Below are 20,310 nucleotides of genomic sequence, written 5' to 3'. Positions count from 1 at the left end.
ATTTTGTAACTCTTTTTTTTTTTTTTTTTTTTTTGAGACAGAGTCTTGCTCTTTCGCCAGGCTAGAGTACAGTGGCACGATCTCAGCTCACTGCAACCTCCGCCTCCGGGGTCCAAGCGATTCTCCTGCCTCAGCCTCCTGAGAAGCTGGGATTGCAGGAGTGTGCCACCACGCCCAGCTAATTTTTGCATTTTTAATAGAGACGGAGTTTCACTATGTTGGCTAGGATGGACCTCGTGATCCACCCGCCTTGGCCTCCCAAAGTGCTGGGATTACAGACGTGAGCCACTGCGCCTGGCCCTCTATAACTCTAAATGTTGCTGCATTTTATTATTGTAATGACTAATAGTCCATAAACTTGATGCAGTTAGATTTTCCTGTTATTGGATATAGCATATTTACATTTTTGCTCTTGTGAATATACTGGAGTACTATACTGAATGTGTGTGTATGTGTGTATCACCTTTTATGTATTTAATTATTTCCTTAGGGTAAATTCCGAGTAACTGGATTATTAGAGGGTAGAAATTTTCTTTATGGTTTTTGGTATAAATTGTCAAATTATTTCCCAAAAAGTTGTATCAGTTCACAGAGCTACCAGTTGGTTTCTCGCAGCCATCTGCTATAGGTTTGTTGGGTTAAAAAACTTTCCGTTTTTGCTAGTTCATCTTATGTTGCTTTAATTTACATTTTTCAATAATGATTAAACCTAAACTTTTTTTGTATAAATTTGCTTTTTTGAGTATTTCTTCTTGAGAAGAGACCGATATTTATTATAATTATTAGATTGGCTGCTAGTCCAAGAGCATTAAGTAGTTAAGGGATCAAGTGAGCAACCAGTGGCCATAGCCATCTTTGACCAATCAAAGATATAGATTCATATCGTCGTGAAAGCTTTGATTCCGAGAAAATAGTTTTATATGTGTATATATATATATATATACACACACACACACACACACACACACACCCCTAATGGTAGGAGATTGGGGTAGTTGTATTTAATATATAGAATATTACCTAATTTTTTTGTTAGAGGTTCTAGAAGACGAGACTTTTTCAGTTTGTCTTATGCCGTCCTTGTTTTAATGGGGGAGAGGTGGGGGTTTTGGACACTCTAGGAAGTTGAAACTGAATATTTTACTAATTGCATGCATAGAAGTTGATTTTCTCTTCTTTTCTGTCTTTCTTTTTCTTTCTCTTTCTCTTTTTCTTTTTTTTTTTGAGATGAAGTCCTGCTCTCACCCAGGCTGGAGTGCAGTGGCACGATTTTGGCTCACTGAAACCTTTGCCTCCCAGGTTCAAGTGATTCTCCTGCCTCAGCCTCCCGAGTAGCTGGGACTGCAGGCACCCACCACCAGGCCTGGCTAGTTTTTAGTAGAGCGGGGGTTTCTCCATGTTGGCCGGGTTGGTCTCAAACTCCTGACCTCAGGTGATCTGCCTGCTTCAGCCTCCCTAAGTGCTGGGATTCCAGGTGTGAGCCACCGCTCCTGGCAGAAGTTGATTTTCTTAAAAAAGAGAGATAATAGGAAAACAAACTCAAAAATCTATTTGGAACCTTATACAGGATGTTGGCCTTAGCTTGAGGAGAAATAAAAACTGAAGCGCATTATTAGCAGGGGGATGACTTGATCAGGTTTTTGAAAATGAATGTTCAGCATTGAGGTAACTGAGACATCTGGATATGCCGGTCTGGGCCCCTGGGAGTTGCAGGAGATAATGGAGATAGAGATTCCGTGAACTGAGTACTGTTGGTAGCTTTTATGGTGTTGAGGAATACCTAACACTGATTTTTTTTCTTTTTTGAGCCCTGTTAATTAAATGTTAAAATATATTTAGTTTGCTTTAGAGAAAGGCACGAATGGATTCTGGGGCTCTGGTATGGAAGCTATTTTCGCAGTGTAGGTGCAAGGTGAGGGAACCAGCTAGGGAGGGAGATGGGTGAGGGTCTGTGGAGAGGGGCTGGAGTGAAATGGTTTGAGAGACAACATGTTTATAAAAGCAATAGAAGGTACAGTGGGGGAGTACTTTCTATTTAATGCATTTTTCATTTTACTTCTTTCTAATTAATACAAGGCACATTTTACATTTCAGATGAATTTACAACTGATTTTCTGGATTGGACTGATCAGTTCAATTTGCTGTGTGTTTGGTCAAACAGGTAAAAACAAAAAGTTTTCTTAGTTGTCCTTTCATTTCTGTATCTTGTATTGTTTTTTGACCAGTTAGGTTCATGTGAGAACCTAAGTCATAATCATGCTGCTCCTTCTGGAAGCCCTGCAGTTATCCCTCTCACTCAGAGAAAGGTCAAGATCCTTCATGGTCAGGCTCCCCTCACCCCTGTCACCCGGGATGATGGGAAACAGGTTGGCTGGTGAAGTACTAAAATGCTAGGGGTTGAACACTGCAGGAAAATCTTCTGAGAACACGAGAGTGTGTAAGTGAACAGAAGGCAAAGGCAAGTAGTATATTTAGAAGCAAATGAAGTAGATGTATAGAATGGAGGATTATGAACTATCCATTATTATCTACAAAGACTTTCTAGAAGACATTCTCACTCTTTGATAAAAAAGTCTTGCAAAATGTTGGCATCATCTAGGAGAACAGTGAAAATAAAGCTGAAAATGTATTTAACACTTCTATAAAGATGTGGCTCCACATCTGGAATAATGGATATCCAGTTCTCTCGTCTAAATCTTGAAAAACTACACTGCATAGAGCAGTTTGAGATCAGGATTGGAAGGTAGTAAAAATGAAGCAGGAGACCGTAAAAGTATCGATACATTTAAATTACATAAAATCAACAATAGCAAACAAATTCTGTCAGAACACTGTAAACAAGATGAGAAACTAAACAAAGGTTCAACTTCATTAATGTGTGTAGAAATCCAGTAAAAACTGAGGAACATAAAAAAATTTGCAAAAGACATATAAAAGACATGGTTAGTAAAAATATGAAACAATGTAAAACCTGAAATTGGTAGGCTTGACCACTGAATTGATATTCTATTTTACACTTATTAAATGAGCAACAGTTTTTGAATATTAAAGCACTTTGTTTTCTTGGGAATGTGATAAAATGGTATTTGTACACTGCCATTTTGTGGGAGCTTATATTAGTAGTGTTGCCCTATGGTATCCATGGGGAATTGGTTCCAGGACCTCCTTCAGTTACCAAAATTCACAAATGCTCATTGACCCTGATATAAAATGGCATATTTGCATATACCCTACACATATCCTCCTGTATACTTTAAATCTTCTCTAGATTACCTATAATACCTAATACAATGTAAATACTATGTAAATAGCTTTTGTACTGTATTGTTTAGGGAATAATGACATGAAGAAAAGTCTGTACATGTTCAGTACAGACACTTTTTTCCCCCAAACATTTTTGATCTGTGGTTGCTTGAATCCACTGATTTGGAAACCACAGATACAGAGGGTCAACTGCATATTACTTTTGGGTAGAAATTAGTGTGTATAGAGAATTTTAGAAGTGTTAATATACTCTTCAACTTAGTAGTTAGTTATTCTTTTGGGATGTTTGAAAAGGAAATAGATGGGTACTAAGGTTTATATATAAGACTGGTCATCAGCATGTGTATATGCGTGTAGTACAGTATGTGTATATGTGTACTTGGGGTATTTATGTGTGCATGTGAGCAAGCATGTGTGAACTGTGCACACTTACATTTGGAAACAATCTAAATTTATCCAGCATTAAATAGAGTACACTCATATTGAAATATTACATAATCATTAAAAGCTTTTTAATTCTTTTTAAAAAGAATTTGTAATAAGAATAAAGCACTTAGGATAAGGTATAAAAAACAGTATACAAAACTGTACAACTGTATATATAAAGTGTATCCTCAGTTTCATGTAAATAATACATCTATTAATATATATATATATGCTTGCTTCCCCTTGCTATTTATCTGCATAGGAAAAAGACTGGAAAGAAATAGGCAAAAATGTTAGCAACAGTCCTCTCTTAGTTAACAGATTCAGTGAGTTTTAGTTTTTTCTTTATGCTTTTATGTGTTTTCCAGATTTTCTGTAAGAAGCATGTGCTGGGTTTATAATCAGAAAAGATACATTGGAGACAGTCTGTATTAGTGCTTACCATGTAGAAGGCATACTCTTCCTTAGGTGGATGCAAAGAAACCTAAAACATACTTTGAACATAGGGCCTGAGAAATTCTGGGATTATGGATTAGACGAATATGGACTTTTCAGTTATTTAACATACTGAAAGCAAAGGGAAAGCCCTGAAGATTCTTGTGGGTATGGTAGTATGAGTTAAATAAAGAAATAATGCTTTACCCAGTTGTAAGAAAACTCATGAGATTTATGACAATCAAGAATGATAAATTCTGAATTATGCCTTTGAAAAAAAGAATGTTGTCTTTGATATAGAAGACAAGGAAGATAACTTATGTCTCTCTGTGGCTTTCAGTGTCAAGGTGATCAAAAATCATGGTCTTAAATTTCGCATTGTTCTCACTGGTTTGTGGGAGCTAAAAATTAAAACAATTGAACTCATGAAGATAGTAGAAGGATGGTTACCAGAGGCTGGGAAGGGTAGTGAGAGGATGGGGAAGTCTAGAGTGTTACTGGTTACAAAAAAATAGAAAGAATGAGTGACCTAGTATTTGGTAGCACAACAGGGTGACTGTAGTCAATAATAATATAGTTGTATATTTTAAAGTAACTAAAAGAGTATAATTGGATTCTTTGTAACACAAATGATAAAGCCTTGAGAGGATGAACACCCCGTTTACCACTATATGACTGTTATGCATTGTATGCCTGTATCAAAATATCTCATGTACTCCATACATGTGTACACCTACTATTTACCCACAAAAGTTAAAAATTAAATTTAAAAAATCGTGCTGTCTTTGGGGAAGGTCTAGTTTAGATGGTAACTACGTGATAGTATTTATATTTAACATATATATTGCATTGTCATTGTGATTTTGATTTTTCATTATTTTCTCTCTGACACTTTACATAAAATGTTCTTTCTTCTTTCTGACAGATGAAAATAGATGTTTAAAAGCAAATGCCAAATCATGTGGAGAATGTATACAAGCAGGGCCAAATTGTGGGTGGTGCACAAATTCAGTAAGTAAGGTTGCTCAAGTCCTTTCCATTTCTTCTCTGGTCATTTAGTGTGACTCAGTGCTATATCCTTGGGAAGCACATATTAATTTTTGTGTAAATCAATACTTATTGAATAACCTAATGGTCTGGAGCTATGTGGTTCAACACAGCAGCCACTAGGCATATGTGGCTATCGAGCACTTTCATACACATTAGAATTGCTCTGAGTTTCAAAGATATACACGATTTCAAAGACTTAGTATTAAATAAATAATAATGGTGAAATGATAATTTTTGTATATTTAAAAATAATGTTATACCTGTTAAAATTAATGTTCTCTTTTTCTTTTTTTAGTGTGGCTACTAAACAGTTTTAAAATACATATATTCGTAGCTCATCTTTGTGGCAAGTATTGTATTTTTACTGGAGAACCTTCAAAAAAATCCTAGTCATTTAGTTTGACTGTTTTAGATTTCCCCCTTTTTGATGGGGAGGTATGAATTAACCTTCCTAATTATATTTGAGTTAAAACTACTAGAATTGATTTGCATCCCAATATAAGCTCATTGAGGTCAATTAGGGTTTGGATTTTATTCACTTTTGTCATCTCTGTGCTTTTGCTAATACGGTACCTTCCACAAAGCCTACTAAACATTCAATGAGTCAATGAATGAATGAATGAATAAATCAAAAGAGATGGTAAGGAGAAGTCATTTTGAGGTTGTATAATTTATTCACAGACTGAATAACTAATATCAGAAGGTCAAGGGGTTATTGATTGTGTTTTCATGCAGGCATTTGGGTCCAAATTTCAAGTACCTGTATTTGTACGCCTAAGTGGTCAAGTGTCAGATATGTCGTATGATTTGACCACATGAAAGAAAAGATTAGAAGTTTTGGGTTTTTTTTTTCAAAAATTTTCTAATGGTACTTCCAAAAAGTGGTGTGTTGGGATTACATTGGCAACAGTGGAGGAAATAAGGAGTGTTGTGAGTTTGTCTCAGGCAAGGCTTATGTAACTGAAGCTCTCGGTTTTCATATCTGAAAATGAGGCTGATAATACCGCTTTATCTATTGTTACAATAATTAGAATTGATGAACTTAAAGCAGTTTCACTTAAAAAGTTCTAAAGTGGTAGCTGCTATTATTGTTAACATATCCGTTTTATGGGGACTATAGTTTATCTGTAGTTGAGGATTATCTTGGCTTTTGAACTTTGGAGCATAATTCTTAAAATTTTAAAGGCTTTCTGAATATATTCAGTGAAATTTTATTTGGGTGTCATGATTGTAAAGTTTCCTGGATTGATTAGTATTTAGAAATGTGTAATTCACTAGGATCTTGTGCTTTGGTAGGTAGTAGTTTAGGTTTAATAAATGAAAGTAGTGCAGCTTTGAATTATCTGATTTTGGTATTCCCCTCCAGTTGTTGATTACATAAATACTCTAATTAGTGTGATGTTTCTCTTAAATATCCCTGTAAAAACCATTGTGTTCTTTAAATTTAAATATCTTCACTTACTATTACTTTATACAGCACCATTAAATTGATACTTGATAAATAAATACCATATATAATGTCACTGATCCCCCTCCCCATTTTCACATTTCACGAAACACCTCTATTCACAGTCTTTATATAGATCTTTAACAGCAGTGTTTTTGAATTCACTAAGGTACTTTTCAGTTATCTGATTAAATTTTTATTTGTGTCTAAGTTGTTTAAGGTATAGCACATTTAAAATCTTTGTCATTACTAGAAATTTTACTGCTGCAAATATCTATTCTCCTGCCATTAGGGCCTTTTTTTCCTTTTTTGAAATTTACCTGGCATTAGGACCTTTACCGTTGTCATATACTTACTATTTTGCTTTTTAAAAAATTTTAAAAAACGTATTTACAGTAATAGCTAATACTTGAAGTTTTTTCAAACCTGTGGGAGTACTTATTTAATCTGTGCTAAATTTCGTGTTCTCCTTTTAAAAAATGCCATAATTAATTGAGATGCTTTTAAGCCCATCTGTTTTCCCTAAACATTGGGTCGTTCAGCATATTGTGGTGGGGAGAGTGCCACATGAGAGGCTTTGTAAGGACTTTTCAAAGGGAAATTTTGGAGAAATGATCTGATATTTGGGTGTATGTGTATACATTATTAGTAGCCATTAACCATGCTCAATTAGTGATTTCACTAAAGAAATTGTTTTTGATACTCTGAATTACAAGATAGAGCATTTTACTATGTACACTTGGGTCAGTTCTGGGAAAGGTATTACTTTCTTGGAAATGATTGTTTTTTAACAAGAACCCTTACCACAGTTTGGATGAAGGGAGCATTTTGTTAAAAAGCCAGAATTGAGGTACAGTAGATGTGATTTGATGTTTTGCAACTTAATTGCTTATTTGCAATCATTGTGTAAAAAGGTTTGACCATTACACTTTTCATTTATACCTGTATTTTATGTCGTTTAGACATTTTTACAGGAAGGAATGCCCACTTCTGCACGATGTGATGATTTAGAAGCCTTAAAAAAGAAGGGTTGCCCTCCAGATGACATAGAAAATCCCAGAGGCTCCAAAGATATAAAGAAAAATAAAAATGTAACCAACCGTAGCAAAGGAACAGCAGAGAAGCTCAAGCCAGAGGATATTACTCAGATCCAACCACAGCAGTTGGTTTTGCGATTAAGATCAGGTATGGAATATGGAAGCCCAACTCTGTGAATACCTGTGTGTTTACTTGAAGCATTTGACACCAGCTTTATGCAAACTCTGACCATTTTCTGTTGAAGGCTCGTTTTTACATGTGGACTGGCACTCAAAAATGTGGAATTGGTTAAATTTTAGAAAAGTTTTGCAGATACAACAATTGTAAAACATATATACTTGGAATAATATTAAATGTTGCCTTATGTTCAAAGTAAATTTTGTTAAAGATTCAGAAAATATTAATTAGCTTTAGTGAGTTTTAAAAATGAAAGTGTTCATCCTCTGGTCTAATTATGTAATATATTATAAAAGCAACAATTTAACCTGTTCTTTTCCTTTGCATTTGTTTAGTATTATTAAACTGTGAAGGTTTTTGTAATTATGTCTGTCAGTCCCACATCTAAACATGAAGGAAAAGACAAGCCCTCTTTCTCCCTTTTCTGGTTTCCAACCTTCTTGTCAGGAGAATGGTAGAGTGGCCCTGTCCCCTGACTTCCCTCCCGGCGCCCTTCCTCCCCTCCCGGCGCCCTTCCTCAACCAGGTCAGCCCTCTCCTCATCCTGCTCTAGCAAAGCTCCACCATCGCATTCAGCCTGCAGACCCAGGGGACCCTTGTCAGGGCTTTTTTTTTTTTAAACACTTCTGTACCAAGTAACACTTTGTACTTTTTGAAATGCTCTCCCCTTGATCAGTGATACTGCTCCTCGGTTTTTCCTTGTGTCTCTTACCTTTGCCTTCCAGGCCTCTTTTTGTGTCTTTTTTCTCCCTCCGTTTTTGTAGTCCACCTGAATGTCAGTTTTGCTCTCATGGCTTTAAAACCAGTTGTATGCTGCAGCAACAGAGACTTTTTTCTTGAGCTCCAAACCCATTTCTCCAACTGCCTATTAGAAATTTTTATAGAGAAAACTACAAGTTAAAATTTTAATTACATTTTCATCCAAACCTTCTTTCTCGTGTATTTCCTAAGTAAATTACATTAACATCTCTTGCATCTCTCTCTTCTCCTCCTTCATCATCTCTCTCTGGGTTTGTTTTATAGATTAGCTAGTCTCTTTGCCTCAGTAATTTATTTTTAAAGCTTTCTGCCAGGTTTTCTAAAGTAAAAATTGGATCGTGTTATTCACTTGCAGGGAGTGGCTTCCCATTACACACAGAATGGAGTTCACAACTTCAGTGTCTAAAAAGTTGTACCCTATCACGTGTTCTGCCTTGCTCTCCCCAGACTAATTTATGATGTTCTATTTGTTTCCTTCTCTTGTAAACTGACTTTTTGTCTGTTTTGTCCACTGTGGATTGGGAATGTCTTTTTTTATCGTTGCATCCTGAAGGCCTGGTGTTTTAAGTATTTGTTGAATGAAATTGAATTCATACCCATTGAGTTACTTATGGAATTCCCAGGTTTTTGTAAAAATTATGACAGCATGTTTTATTTTATTGTGTTTACCATGTAAATCACATTTATTTGTTTCTTCTCGTTTGCCAACAGGCAAGTTTCATTTTCTAATCTCTTGTCTAATTAGGGGAGCCACAGACATTTACATTAAAATTCAAGAGAGCTGAAGACTATCCCATTGACCTCTACTACCTTATGGACCTGTCTTACTCAATGAAAGACGATTTGGAGAATGTAAAAAGTCTTGGAACAGATCTGATGAATGAAATGAGGAGGATTACGTCTGACTTCAGAATTGGTAGGAATGTTGGAAACATCGATCATTTTCATTATAAAGTCTTGGCAATTCTCAAATGTTGTTTTATGTTTTCTTCCTTTGTTACTCTCTACATACTTGTGAGATAAACAGGCCAGTTTTTTAGCCTTTTCTGAGTGGAAATTGATATTCCGGTCACACGTTTAATAATCTTTTCTGCCACCTTGTTCCTCTGTCACTGGATGCTACTGTTTAACACAGATTGTACCTCATACTGACTTGCATGCTTGTTTTCACACTAACTTGATCATTTATCTTATGACTTATTTTATTTTATTTTTATTTTTATTTTAAGAGTTTCGCTCTTGTTGCCCAGGCTGGAGTGCAATGGTGTGATCTCGGTCACTGCAATCTCCGCCTCCTGGGTTCAAGTGATTCTCCTGCCGCAGCCTCCGGAGTAGCTGGGATTATAGGCGTCTGCCACCACGCCCAGCTAATTTTTTGTAACTTAGTAGAGATGGGGTTTCACCATGTTGGCCAGGCTGGTCTCGAACTCCTGACCTCAGGTAATCCACCTGCCTTGGCCTCCCAGAGTTTTGGGATTACAGGCGAGAGCCCCCATGCCTGGCCCTTAGGACTTATTTTATAAACATGTATTGAGTACCCAGATTTTATCTAATTACTAGTTAGTATGGCTGTACCTGCCTGTACAGCCTGATCTCACCTTAGACCTGGATTTTTCATACGGTGATGATCTGTTTTCCAAACCTTATTTTTCCCATTTCATGCGTCCCCAGCTTAACCTCTTTTTTGCCTGCTTCTCTCCACTCCTGTTGCTGCAGAGGTTTAGCAACAGAAAATTAGAAAGATTTGACAATCATGAGGCCTAAGAGCTGCCTTTCAAAAACTAGCCCTATTTTAGTGGAAACTTTAAAAAAGAGCACTTGCTTAAAATGTTCTTTTATTCAGTAAGCATAATTCAAGGACCATGGCATTAGGGAACTCCTACCAAATTAGTCTTTTTTAAAATGGCCAGAATTCTAGAATAGTTATTCTTTTGTTCAGCATGCCATTATTGACAGCTGGTGTGCCAAGAAAATGAATGTGAGTTATTTTTAAAGTAGGGAGGCAAAATAAAAAGATTGACTTAGGTCTTAGTCCATTTGCGCTGCTTTAAGAAAATACTATAAACTGGGTGGCTTATGAACAACAGAAATTTATTTCTCACAGCTCTGGAGGTGAGAAGTCCAAGATCAAGGCAGATTGAGCATCTGGTGAGGGCCCTCTTCTGGGTTCATAGATGATACCTTCTTGCCATGTACTCACATAGCAGCAGGGGACAGCAGCTCTCTGGGGCTTCTTTGATGAGGTCACTGTAGGAGTCTATTCTTACGTTGCTATAAAGAAATATCTGAGACTGGGTAATTTATAAAGAAAAGAGATTTAATTGGTTTACAGTCCTGCAGGCTCTACAGGAAGCATGGCGCTAGCATCAGCAAGGCCTCTGGGAGGCCTCAGGAAGCTTCCAATCATGGCAGAAGGGAAAGTGGGGAGCAGGCTTCTCACATGGTGGGAGCAGGAACAAGAGGTGGGGGGAGGTGCCACACAATTTTAAATACCTGATTTCATGAGAACTCCCTCACTATGTCACTCACTCACTATGTCTGACCATGGCTTGGTCAGAATAGCACCAAGCCATGAGGGATTGATCTGCCCCCTTGAGCCAAATATCTCCCACCAGGCCGCACCTTCAACATTGGGGATCACATTTCAACATGAGACTTGGGTGGGGACAAATACCCAGACTGTGTCAGTCAGTAATCCCATTCATGAGGGCTCTGCCTGAATGGACAGACATTCAGTCCGTAGTAACCAATATGTGGTAACATAGATGAATTTTTTAAAGAATGCAAATCTCTGTCTTTCCATCTATCCTTCCATTCATTCATTTATGTACCATTTTTTTCTTTACAGGATTTGGTTCATTTGTGGAAAAGACTGTGATGCCTTACATTAGCACAACACCAGCTAAGCTCAGGAACCCTTGCACAAGTGAACAGAACTGCACCAGCCCATTTAGCTACAAAAATGTGCTCAGTCTTACTAATAAAGGAGAAGTATTTAATGAACTTGTTGGAAAACAGCGCATATCTGGAAATTTGGATTCTCCAGAAGGTGGTTTTGATGCCATCATGCAAGTTGCAGTTTGTGGAGTAAGCACATTCATTTCCTATAAGGGGATATTATTTCTATTACGTGTGTGAATTTTAAGTGTGATTTTACTATGTTAATAGAAAAATTGATCTTAATTTTCATACATTTGATTATCTTAGAGAAGTAATTTAAGTAAATCCTTAAATTGCCTGTATACAGGTGCCTTTATAAAAGCATATTTAATCTTTATGCAAACCAGGCAGTTAGTTTATTCATGCACGCTTTTAAAAGCCAGAATGCTAACCATTTGAAACAGCGGGGCAACCTCCCTGTACTGTAGGTGGTGGTCTGGATTTTAGAAAAGCCCTTGTGTCTTAACTTTCTGGTTTTGTACCAGAGATAGAATTGATGTTATTACCTGAGGCATCACCAGGAACCTTGAAATTGCTCAAAGGGAGGGTGTCTTGTATCATTTTCCTTTGGTCAGTTTTCTTCTCACTGTCTTTGAAAGACACATCTTTCACATCTTTTGAATTAGTAATTCAAAAAGAAATAACTTTTTAAGCTCTAGTTTTTAAGCTATATGAATAGATGTATTTTGAGAAGTGGTATAATATTTGTAATTTTAATTGTAAGATTTTTAGTAGCAAGCCCATCCCTATTGGATCAGTAATTGGCATTTTATGATCCATGTAGCAGCAGCATATTTTGAGATGACACTTGAATGGTGTGGCTGAGGCTGAAACTAGAAAAGATTGTGAGGTCAAGTTTGTCCTGTGTACCTACTCTTGTCTCATTTTTGTTCCATCCAGTGCCCCCATTCTCTAGATGACCTTCTTTGATTTTAGAGGCCTCTTAATGGTTATTTTTCAGTCAATTTTTGCTAAGGTGCTAATTGATGCCCAAAATAATAAGTGAAGGAATATGGATAGTAATACAAATTTTTCTATCACCACTGATGCTGGGCAATTTACTTAGTCTCTCCAGGGCTGTTTTCTTTTCTTTAAGAAGGGATGATAATAGTTATCTACCTCATAGGGCTCTTGTGAAGTTAAAATGCATCAATCTCTAGAAGTACCAGTGAGCATTCGGCAAATACCAATTCCTATATTGTTGTTACTTTCGAGTTTTCACTAGAGTGTTTGCAATTTAAGGTTAGTCCTTGCTATTGTAGCCGAAGCAGGTAGCATTCCAGGTAGTGCCTAGCCTTACACCTCTTTTCTTGCTAGCCAGTGACATATGAACCAGTTAGCATCTCCTTGTGGAGAGAGCATTCTCTGGGCTGCCTCTAACTAGGCCTTAACCTGTGGGATTAAACAAGCCATAGCACCCTTGGTTGTGGCTATTTTTCTGTGTTGGTCATGCTGATCCACTCCTCTAGATGCAAAATGATTCATCACTCCACTTTTGAAAGATTGCCAGTATTAATTAATGTGATTACCACCTTAAAGGATTTTACAGTCTTATGAAGATCTAAACAGACGTATTAAATAAATTAACTAAAGCAAGTAAATTCCTGTAGTCATAAGATTTTATAATTATAAATTACCATAGTGACAAAAAGATTTTACAGTTACTTTAGATTCTTATTGGAAAGGTCAAGAATAAAGTAAATGAGCAGATAAACAGTACTGATTGAGGAGTTAGAATGGGTGAAATTATCCTTAAACAAGATAATTATTTCCGTTATAAAAAAGGGAAGCCTCATATGGTGGGCTGATAAGGTGTATGGCATAGAATATAGAGCAGATGGGTGGATGGGGACAAGACAGCAGCAGTGGGGTAAAGTAAGAATAGGCTGAGACACTTTCATTTATTCAGCAAATGTTCATCGAGCGCTTACTGCTTGTCAAGCAGTGTGCTGGCTTGCTAGCTGCTGGAGATACGATGATAAGCAGAACCAAACCAAACCAAACAACAACAACAAAAAACAGTTTTTAAAAAGAACTGAGAGAGATGGATGGTCAGGCAAGATATGGTTGTACATGGGATGGAAGAGCTTCATTCACTGGGCTTTGTGCATTTCTCAGCAAGATAATTAGCATTGTATAAAGAGAAGACACAGAAAAAACAGAATTAGGTTAAAATACAATGGTGGCCTGTATGAAAATTAAAGGATTTTTGTTGAATTACCGTGAATAGTGTTTTAAAATTGAAATCCTTTTCTTTTCAAGTCACTGATTGGCTGGAGGAATGTTACACGGCTGCTGGTGTTTTCCACAGATGCCGGGTTTCACTTTGCTGGAGATGGGAAACTTGGTGGCATTGTTTTACCAAATGATGGACAGTGTCACCTGGAAAATAATATGTACACAATGAGTCATTATTATGTAAGTGCTTAGTTCCTTACATAGCAAATGTGTTTATGTTGGATTTTAATGTTTAATACTAAGAGTTTGTGGGTGACTGGCTTGGGGTTTCTCAGGGTTTGAGGTTTTGCTATTTTGGTAAGTAGGGATCCTGATTGAAAGTGCAGGAAAGCTAGTGTTGCTGTTTGTGAAGATGTGGCTTTGTATTTGCTTCCTTCTGCTCAGACAAGGGCCTCACTGGGGTGAGAAAGGGATGCCCAGATGCCACTTTCACTCTTTGCCTCAACTCCCTGCCCACAGCATTTGGTAGCACAGTCAGTACTATTTCTAAATAAATAATTTATCTAGTCTCATACTCTTTGTCTTATATGATTTTTAAAAGCAGTCACTCTGCCTTTATTGAAAAGAAATATTGGCAAAAGCATTCAGGTTCTAGAAGAAATCCAAATGGGAAATCTTGGTCTTTTTCTTAAGTTGTAGATAGTAGAATATTTGATTACTGACTATTCTTTAATTTCATTGTCCCTATATTTAATATACATAGATAATCTTACTATTTAAAACCTTTTGAATATGGAATTTTTTGTTCAAACATGAAAGAGAAGAGGATTAGCAATTCATGTATACACACTACTCACTTCAGCAGTTTATATTTGATATTATTTGAAAGCAGTCTTGTAATCTAGTTATATGTATGCAAGAGATGTACTCTAACTATATATAAATTACATATGTAATCTAGTTATCTAAAGCAGTCTTGTAATCGAGTTATGTATAATCTTGCATGTATGACTAGATTGAAAAATTAGATTATAAGGGTGTATTTACATACTAAAATATATTACTTGATTTCTTAGGATTATCCTTCTATTGCTCACCTTGTCCAGAAACTGAGTGAAAATAATATTCAGACAATTTTTGCAGTTACTGAAGAATTTCAGCCCGTTTACAAGGTAAATGTGTGAGATAAAAAGAACAAAATTCTAAATATTTTTGGTTGAGTTGTTAGAGGCAAATCATGTCTGAATTGAAATGTGGGAAAATGCCACCAGATAGGCAAACCGAATTTTACAAAAGTGGTTTATATTAACTTTTAATTACATATTATAAAACTGGTTTCTAGGTTTGACTCCTAAAGTTAGTTAGGATGAGACATATGGGAACTGGCATTTAAAGATAAAAGTTGCTCAGTAGATGCTAATTGGTTGAATGAATAGTAGATGTATTTTACGTGTTTTATCTTTTAATTGCAGGAACTGAAAAACTTGATCCCTAAGTCAGCAGTAGGAACATTATCTGCAAATTCTAGTAATGTAATTCAGTTGATCATTGATGCATACAATGTGAGTACATCTTAAATAAGATCAGTTTTGGACAATACCCTGTTGAGAATACTTTCTTCAAAGAAAGTGAAACTTCCTTCATACACACCTTAGCGAGCCCAAAGTACTACAGAAATCTTAAATCTTAAAGGCATATTCTGATAGAATAGATGACTTTTCTGATAGAAAAGTTGTGTTTTTTTTTTTTTTGGCCAATTCTTTTCCCATATATTCAGAGGATATAGGTTTCTATTCAGGAGGTACACATACACTCATATATACATATACCATAAAATACATAAAAATGTAAATATATGTGTGATTTGCCTATTTCAAAAAGATTTATAGTGTTGTTTTCTCCTCACAGATGGGAGGAAGTTGAATTGAAATTAAAGAGGAATTGGCTTCTCCTTTTTGAGCATAATTCAGTGTACTTCAGTCACACTGAGTTAGCCTTAATTAGTGATCATTTAAATAATCTGAAGGCAATTGTAATATTATGGTAACCCTTGTGTGCCTCGTGCACCGCTTTCAGCCCCCATCCCCCTAACCCTTTGGCAGCTTGAATTTTAGACATTTTTACCTCATGTCATGGGGGTACCATAATACTTTGGAAAGGCCTGACTCGGAGGGGTTTTTACAAAGGTTTTTAAGGTTTTACTGGTTCCACAGCTTTTCCATTCTCCCCTGTTAGATAATTTTCGTAACCCCTGTTTTTCAGGGGTGTGAACAAGAGATAGCTTGCCATTTTACCCTTCTCCATTTGTCCTGAATAGTCTCATACGTTAAACAAGCACTGGTTTGAATCCTTGGGGGATTTTGGGTTTTTTTGTTTGTTTGTTTGTTTTGGCTGGGCTACAATGGTTCCTTAAGCAAATTTGTTCCTAGACTGCATAGTTGATTGTTTACCCTAGTCTGTAGTTAGCTGGAGAGGTAGAACTGCAGAAATGCCATTTTGCCAATGGGGAAGACAGCATTTATTTCACTTTTTTTTTTTTTTTTTTTTTTTTTTTAAGATGGAGTCTCGCTCCTGTCTCACCCTCCCGAGTAGTTGGGATTACAGGTGCATGCTGCCACGCCCGCTTATTTTTTTTTTAATTTTTTTTATTTTTGTATTTTGGCAGAGATGGGGTTTCACTGTGTTGGCCAGGCTGGTCTCCAACTCCTGAGCCCAGGCAGTCCACCTACCTCTGCCTCCCAAAGTGCTGGGATTATAGGCGTGAGTTACCACGCCCAGCCTGTTGCACATTCCTAAGACTTCTCCTGATCAGCAGTGGCCCTCCACACTGTGTGATCCTGAGTATTTTAACTCAGCGGTTAAAACACGAATACTCTTTTCAGTTGTGTATTTTATTTTACAGATTGGATCCTTATTAATTAAAACCTATTTCTCTGGCCTCTGTGTTTTCTAGTTGCTCAATTGGATTTGGCTTGTAAATATTTTATTGAAATATATTTTTTTCTGAATAGTTTATTTATCCATTGGTTTTATGCATTCAAGTAGATTTTGTTTGACTTTTCCTGTGTATAATTAGGCATTCTTTTAGTCCCTTTCCTCAGAAGTCATTTTGGAAAACGGCAAATTGTCAGAAGGAGTAACAATAAGTTACAAATCTTACTGCAAGAACGGGGTGAATGGAACAGGGGAAAATGGAAGAAAATGTTCCAATATTTCCATTGGAGATGAGGTATGTTGTATTTCCATTGGAGATGAGGTATGTTGTATAATATAATGTATGAGGTATATATTTTCTGTAGAAAACATTGGTTATTTATAAGCAAAGTTAGTTTGTACTTTGAGAAACATTAAAATAAGTGAGCAACTTTTTGAAATATTTTTTAGTAGATTTAAATTGCTTAGTTGTTAATCTTTTTTTTCCCTTCAAGGTTCAATTTGAAATTAGCATAACTTCAAATAAGTGTCCAAAAAAGGATTCTGACAGCTTTAAAATTAGGCCTCTGGGCTTCACGGAGGAAGTAGAGGTTATTCTTCAGTACATCTGTGAATGTGAATGCCAAAGCGAAGGCATCCCTGAAAGTCCCAAGTGTCATGAAGGAAATGGGACGTTTGAGTGTGGCGCGTGCAGGTAAGCTGGGCATTGTCAGACAGTGACATAGCTACATTGGTTTAGAGAGTACAGGCAGGTCATATTTTGGGACATCCAGAGAATATCTCTCTATTTGGAGCAAATATTTTTTCCAACCACGGTTGCTCACCACAAGATCAGTTTGATGATCTTGTGTGTGATATTTATATAAAGTTCCTTCCTGCCTTTTTTTCTTAAAGTGATTACTCTTTAAAATAAAAGATTTTATAGCCATGGAAGAAGTATATTCAACAAGTTGTCAAGGTAGTGTTTCTCTCATGTGAGAGCAATCTGAATTTATTAGAACAAAATAAGCTTATGTAAAATATGTTTATAGAAAAATAAAAACATCAAACCGGTGATGGTGATTTTGTTGGGGAAATGGAATTATGAAGCAATAGAAGATGTTTGTCTTGTACTACATGTACTTCTGCATTGTTGGAATTTAAAAAAAAATAAATATGTGTTGTAAAATAAAAAAGAGAAAATGGTATTTTCAGCATGTAGTGTCTAATACTAAGAAAACTAACAAAATTACTTCAGATTTTATTTTCACACTGTGGTTATTTTTTGTAATTGAAAATTAAAAACTGAGTATACTTTGAATACAGCTTTCTCCGTAAAAGAATAGGAAGAGGGGAGAGTGTTGAATCCAGTGTTAGCCCCAAATGACTAGGCTTAGAAGGCTGTTGACCATGAAAGAAATACATGGCTGTAGCTCACTATCAGTTTTTAATTGTCTGTGCTAAGTAATAATTTAAATGTTAGAATTTTTTTATCTTCCATGTTGTACATATCCTGTTTTAATCATGCAGGCCCATTTTTAGTAAATGTCATTTAACCAAAAAGATTATCTTGAAAATACTTTGCCTTTCTTTCCTTTATATTTTTACCAGATACAGAATCAGTGCAGTCAGTGTCCGTGAGCATTATGTGTTCTAAAAATACACAGGGAACCTGAAAAGTCTGCACCTGTAGGATAAATTTGTTTTTAAATAGTATACTAGTTATATTTTTAAGTGGTATGCACGGTATGTTTTTCTTCAACTTCCATACACTTTTTTGCATGTGTAATTGTATTTTTTTAGGCTAACAGACCATTGCTTTAAATTTAGACAGTTCATCTGGAATAGTAAATGTAATAGCATATACTATTTGAAAATGTAACTAATGTACTCTTTAAGTTTATTCTGCCTTTCCACATGTGTCATTCACTATTTATTGCTAGATTACATTTTCATCTTGACCAAAATGGTTACTTTCCTGAATAAATTTTTTTCCTAGACTCTTGCACATATTCCGTATGAACTCAAGTTCATACGGAACTGAAATGTACATGTGTGCCTGTGTATATTTGTCCATGCTGGCACATGTGTGTACACTTTACCACATGTCTGTGACATGTGGCATGGACACTCCCACCTAATAGATTGGTAGCTTGAAGAGATTTTTTATAGTTTTATTTCCTTTCCCAGTTTTTCTCTTTTAAATTATTTTCCCCTCCAAGATTCTTCTTCTTCTTTTTTTTTTTTTTTTTATTATACTTTAAGTTCTAGGGTACCTGTGCACAACTTGCAGGTTTGTTACATGTGTATACATATGCCATGTTGGTGTGCTGTACCCGTTAACTTGTCATTTACATTAGGTATATCTCCTAATGCTATCTCTCCCCCCTCTCCCCACGCCCTGGCAGACCCCGGTGTGTGATGTTCCCCAGCCCGTGTCCAAGTGTTCTCACTGTTCAATTCCCACCTATGAGTGAGAACATGCAGTGTTTGGTTTTCTGTTCTTGCGACAATAGTTTGCTGAGAATGATGGTTTCCAGCTGCATCCATGTCCCTACAGAGGACATGAACTCCTCCTTTTTTATGGCTGCATAGTATTCTATGGTGTATATGTGCCACATTTTCTTAATGCAGTCTGTCATTGATGGACATTTGGGTTGGTTCCAAGTCTTTGCTATTGTGAATAGTGCCGCAATAAACATACATGTGCATGTGTCTTTATAGCAGCATGATTTATAATCCTTTGGGTATATACCCAGTAATGGGATGGCTGAGTCAAATGGTATTTCTAGTTGTAGATCCTTGAGGAATCACCACACTGTCTTCCACAATGGTTGAACTAGTTTACAGTCCCACCAACAGTGTAAAAGTGTTCCTATTTCTCCACATCCTTTCTAGCACCTGTTGTTTCCTGACTTTTTAATGATCGCCATTCTAACTGGTGTGAGATGGTATCTCATTGTGATTTTGATTTGCGTTTCTCTGATGGTTAGTGACGATGAGCATTTTTTCATGTGTGTTGACTGCATGAATGTCTTCTTTTGAGAAGTGTCTGTTCATATCCTTTGCCCACTTTTTGATGGGGTTTTTTTTCTTATAAATTTGTTTGAGTTCTTTGTAGGTTCTGGATATTAGCCCTTTGTCAGATGAGTATATTGCAATAATTTTCTCCCATTCTGTAGGTTGCCTGTTCACTCTGATGGCAGTTTCTTTTGCTGTGCAGAAGCTCTTTAGTTTAATTAGATCCCGTTTGTCAATTTTGGGTTTTGTTGCCATTGCTTTTGGTGTTTTAGTCATGAAGTCCTTGCCCATGCATGTGTCCTGAATGGTATTACCTAGGTTTTCTTCTAGGGTTTTTATGGTTTTAGGTCTAACATTTAAGTCTCTAATCCATCTTGAATTAATTTTGTATAAGGTGTAAAGAATGGATCCAGTTTCAGCTTTCTATATATGTCTAGCCAGTTTTCCCAGCACCATTTATTAAATAGGGAATCCTTTCCCCACTTCTTGTTTTTGTCAGGTTTGTTAAAGATCAGATGGTTGTAGATGTGTGGAATTATTTCTGAGGGCTCTGTTCTGTTCCATTGGTCTATATCTCTGTTCTGGTACCAGTACCATGCTGTTTTGGTTACTGTAGCCTTGTAGTATAGTTTGAAGTCAGGTAGCGTGATGCCTCCAGCTTTG

The 20,310-nt window shown here is 36.3% G+C and overlaps 1 protein-coding gene across 12 annotated transcripts in view; it reads left to right on the top strand.

Annotated features, from left to right (window-relative positions):
- ITGB1 (integrin subunit beta 1) overlaps window positions 1-20,310 on the top strand; it is a 57,812-nt gene that overhangs the window by 18,767 nt on the left and 18,735 nt on the right. For 7 of the 12 annotated variants that reach the window (XR_013397991.1, XR_013397992.1, XM_015146780.3 and 4 more), the window contains 10 exons: window positions 2,095-2,161; window positions 5,051-5,136; window positions 7,585-7,807; window positions 9,341-9,511; window positions 11,444-11,682; window positions 13,798-13,953; window positions 14,790-14,885; window positions 15,186-15,275; window positions 16,802-16,942; window positions 17,142-17,341. Coding sequence is in view for 9 of the 12 variants with exons in the window: in XM_015146780.3 (XP_015002266.3) it covers window positions 2,095-2,161; window positions 5,051-5,136; window positions 7,585-7,807; window positions 9,341-9,511; window positions 11,444-11,682; window positions 13,798-13,953; window positions 14,790-14,885; window positions 15,186-15,275; window positions 16,802-16,942; window positions 17,142-17,341 (1,469 nt within the window). In the remaining 3 variants the exon portion in view is untranslated. Of the gene's footprint in view, window positions 1-2,094; window positions 2,162-5,050; window positions 5,137-7,584; window positions 7,808-9,340; window positions 9,512-11,443; window positions 11,683-13,797; window positions 13,954-14,789; window positions 14,886-15,185; window positions 15,276-16,801; window positions 16,970-17,141; window positions 17,342-20,310 lie in introns of all 12 variants that reach the window. The other 5 variants (XR_013397990.1, XM_077946173.1, XM_077946175.1 and 2 more) reach the window with 1 other exon arrangement.

The sequence above is a fragment of the Macaca mulatta genome, chromosome 9, assembly GCF_049350105.2.
Source record: "Macaca mulatta isolate MMU2019108-1 chromosome 9, T2T-MMU8v2.0, whole genome shotgun sequence".
NCBI classification, from domain to species: Eukaryota; Metazoa; Chordata; class Mammalia; order Primates; family Cercopithecidae; genus Macaca; species Macaca mulatta.
This window is presented reverse-complemented; position numbering and strand designations above follow the sequence as displayed.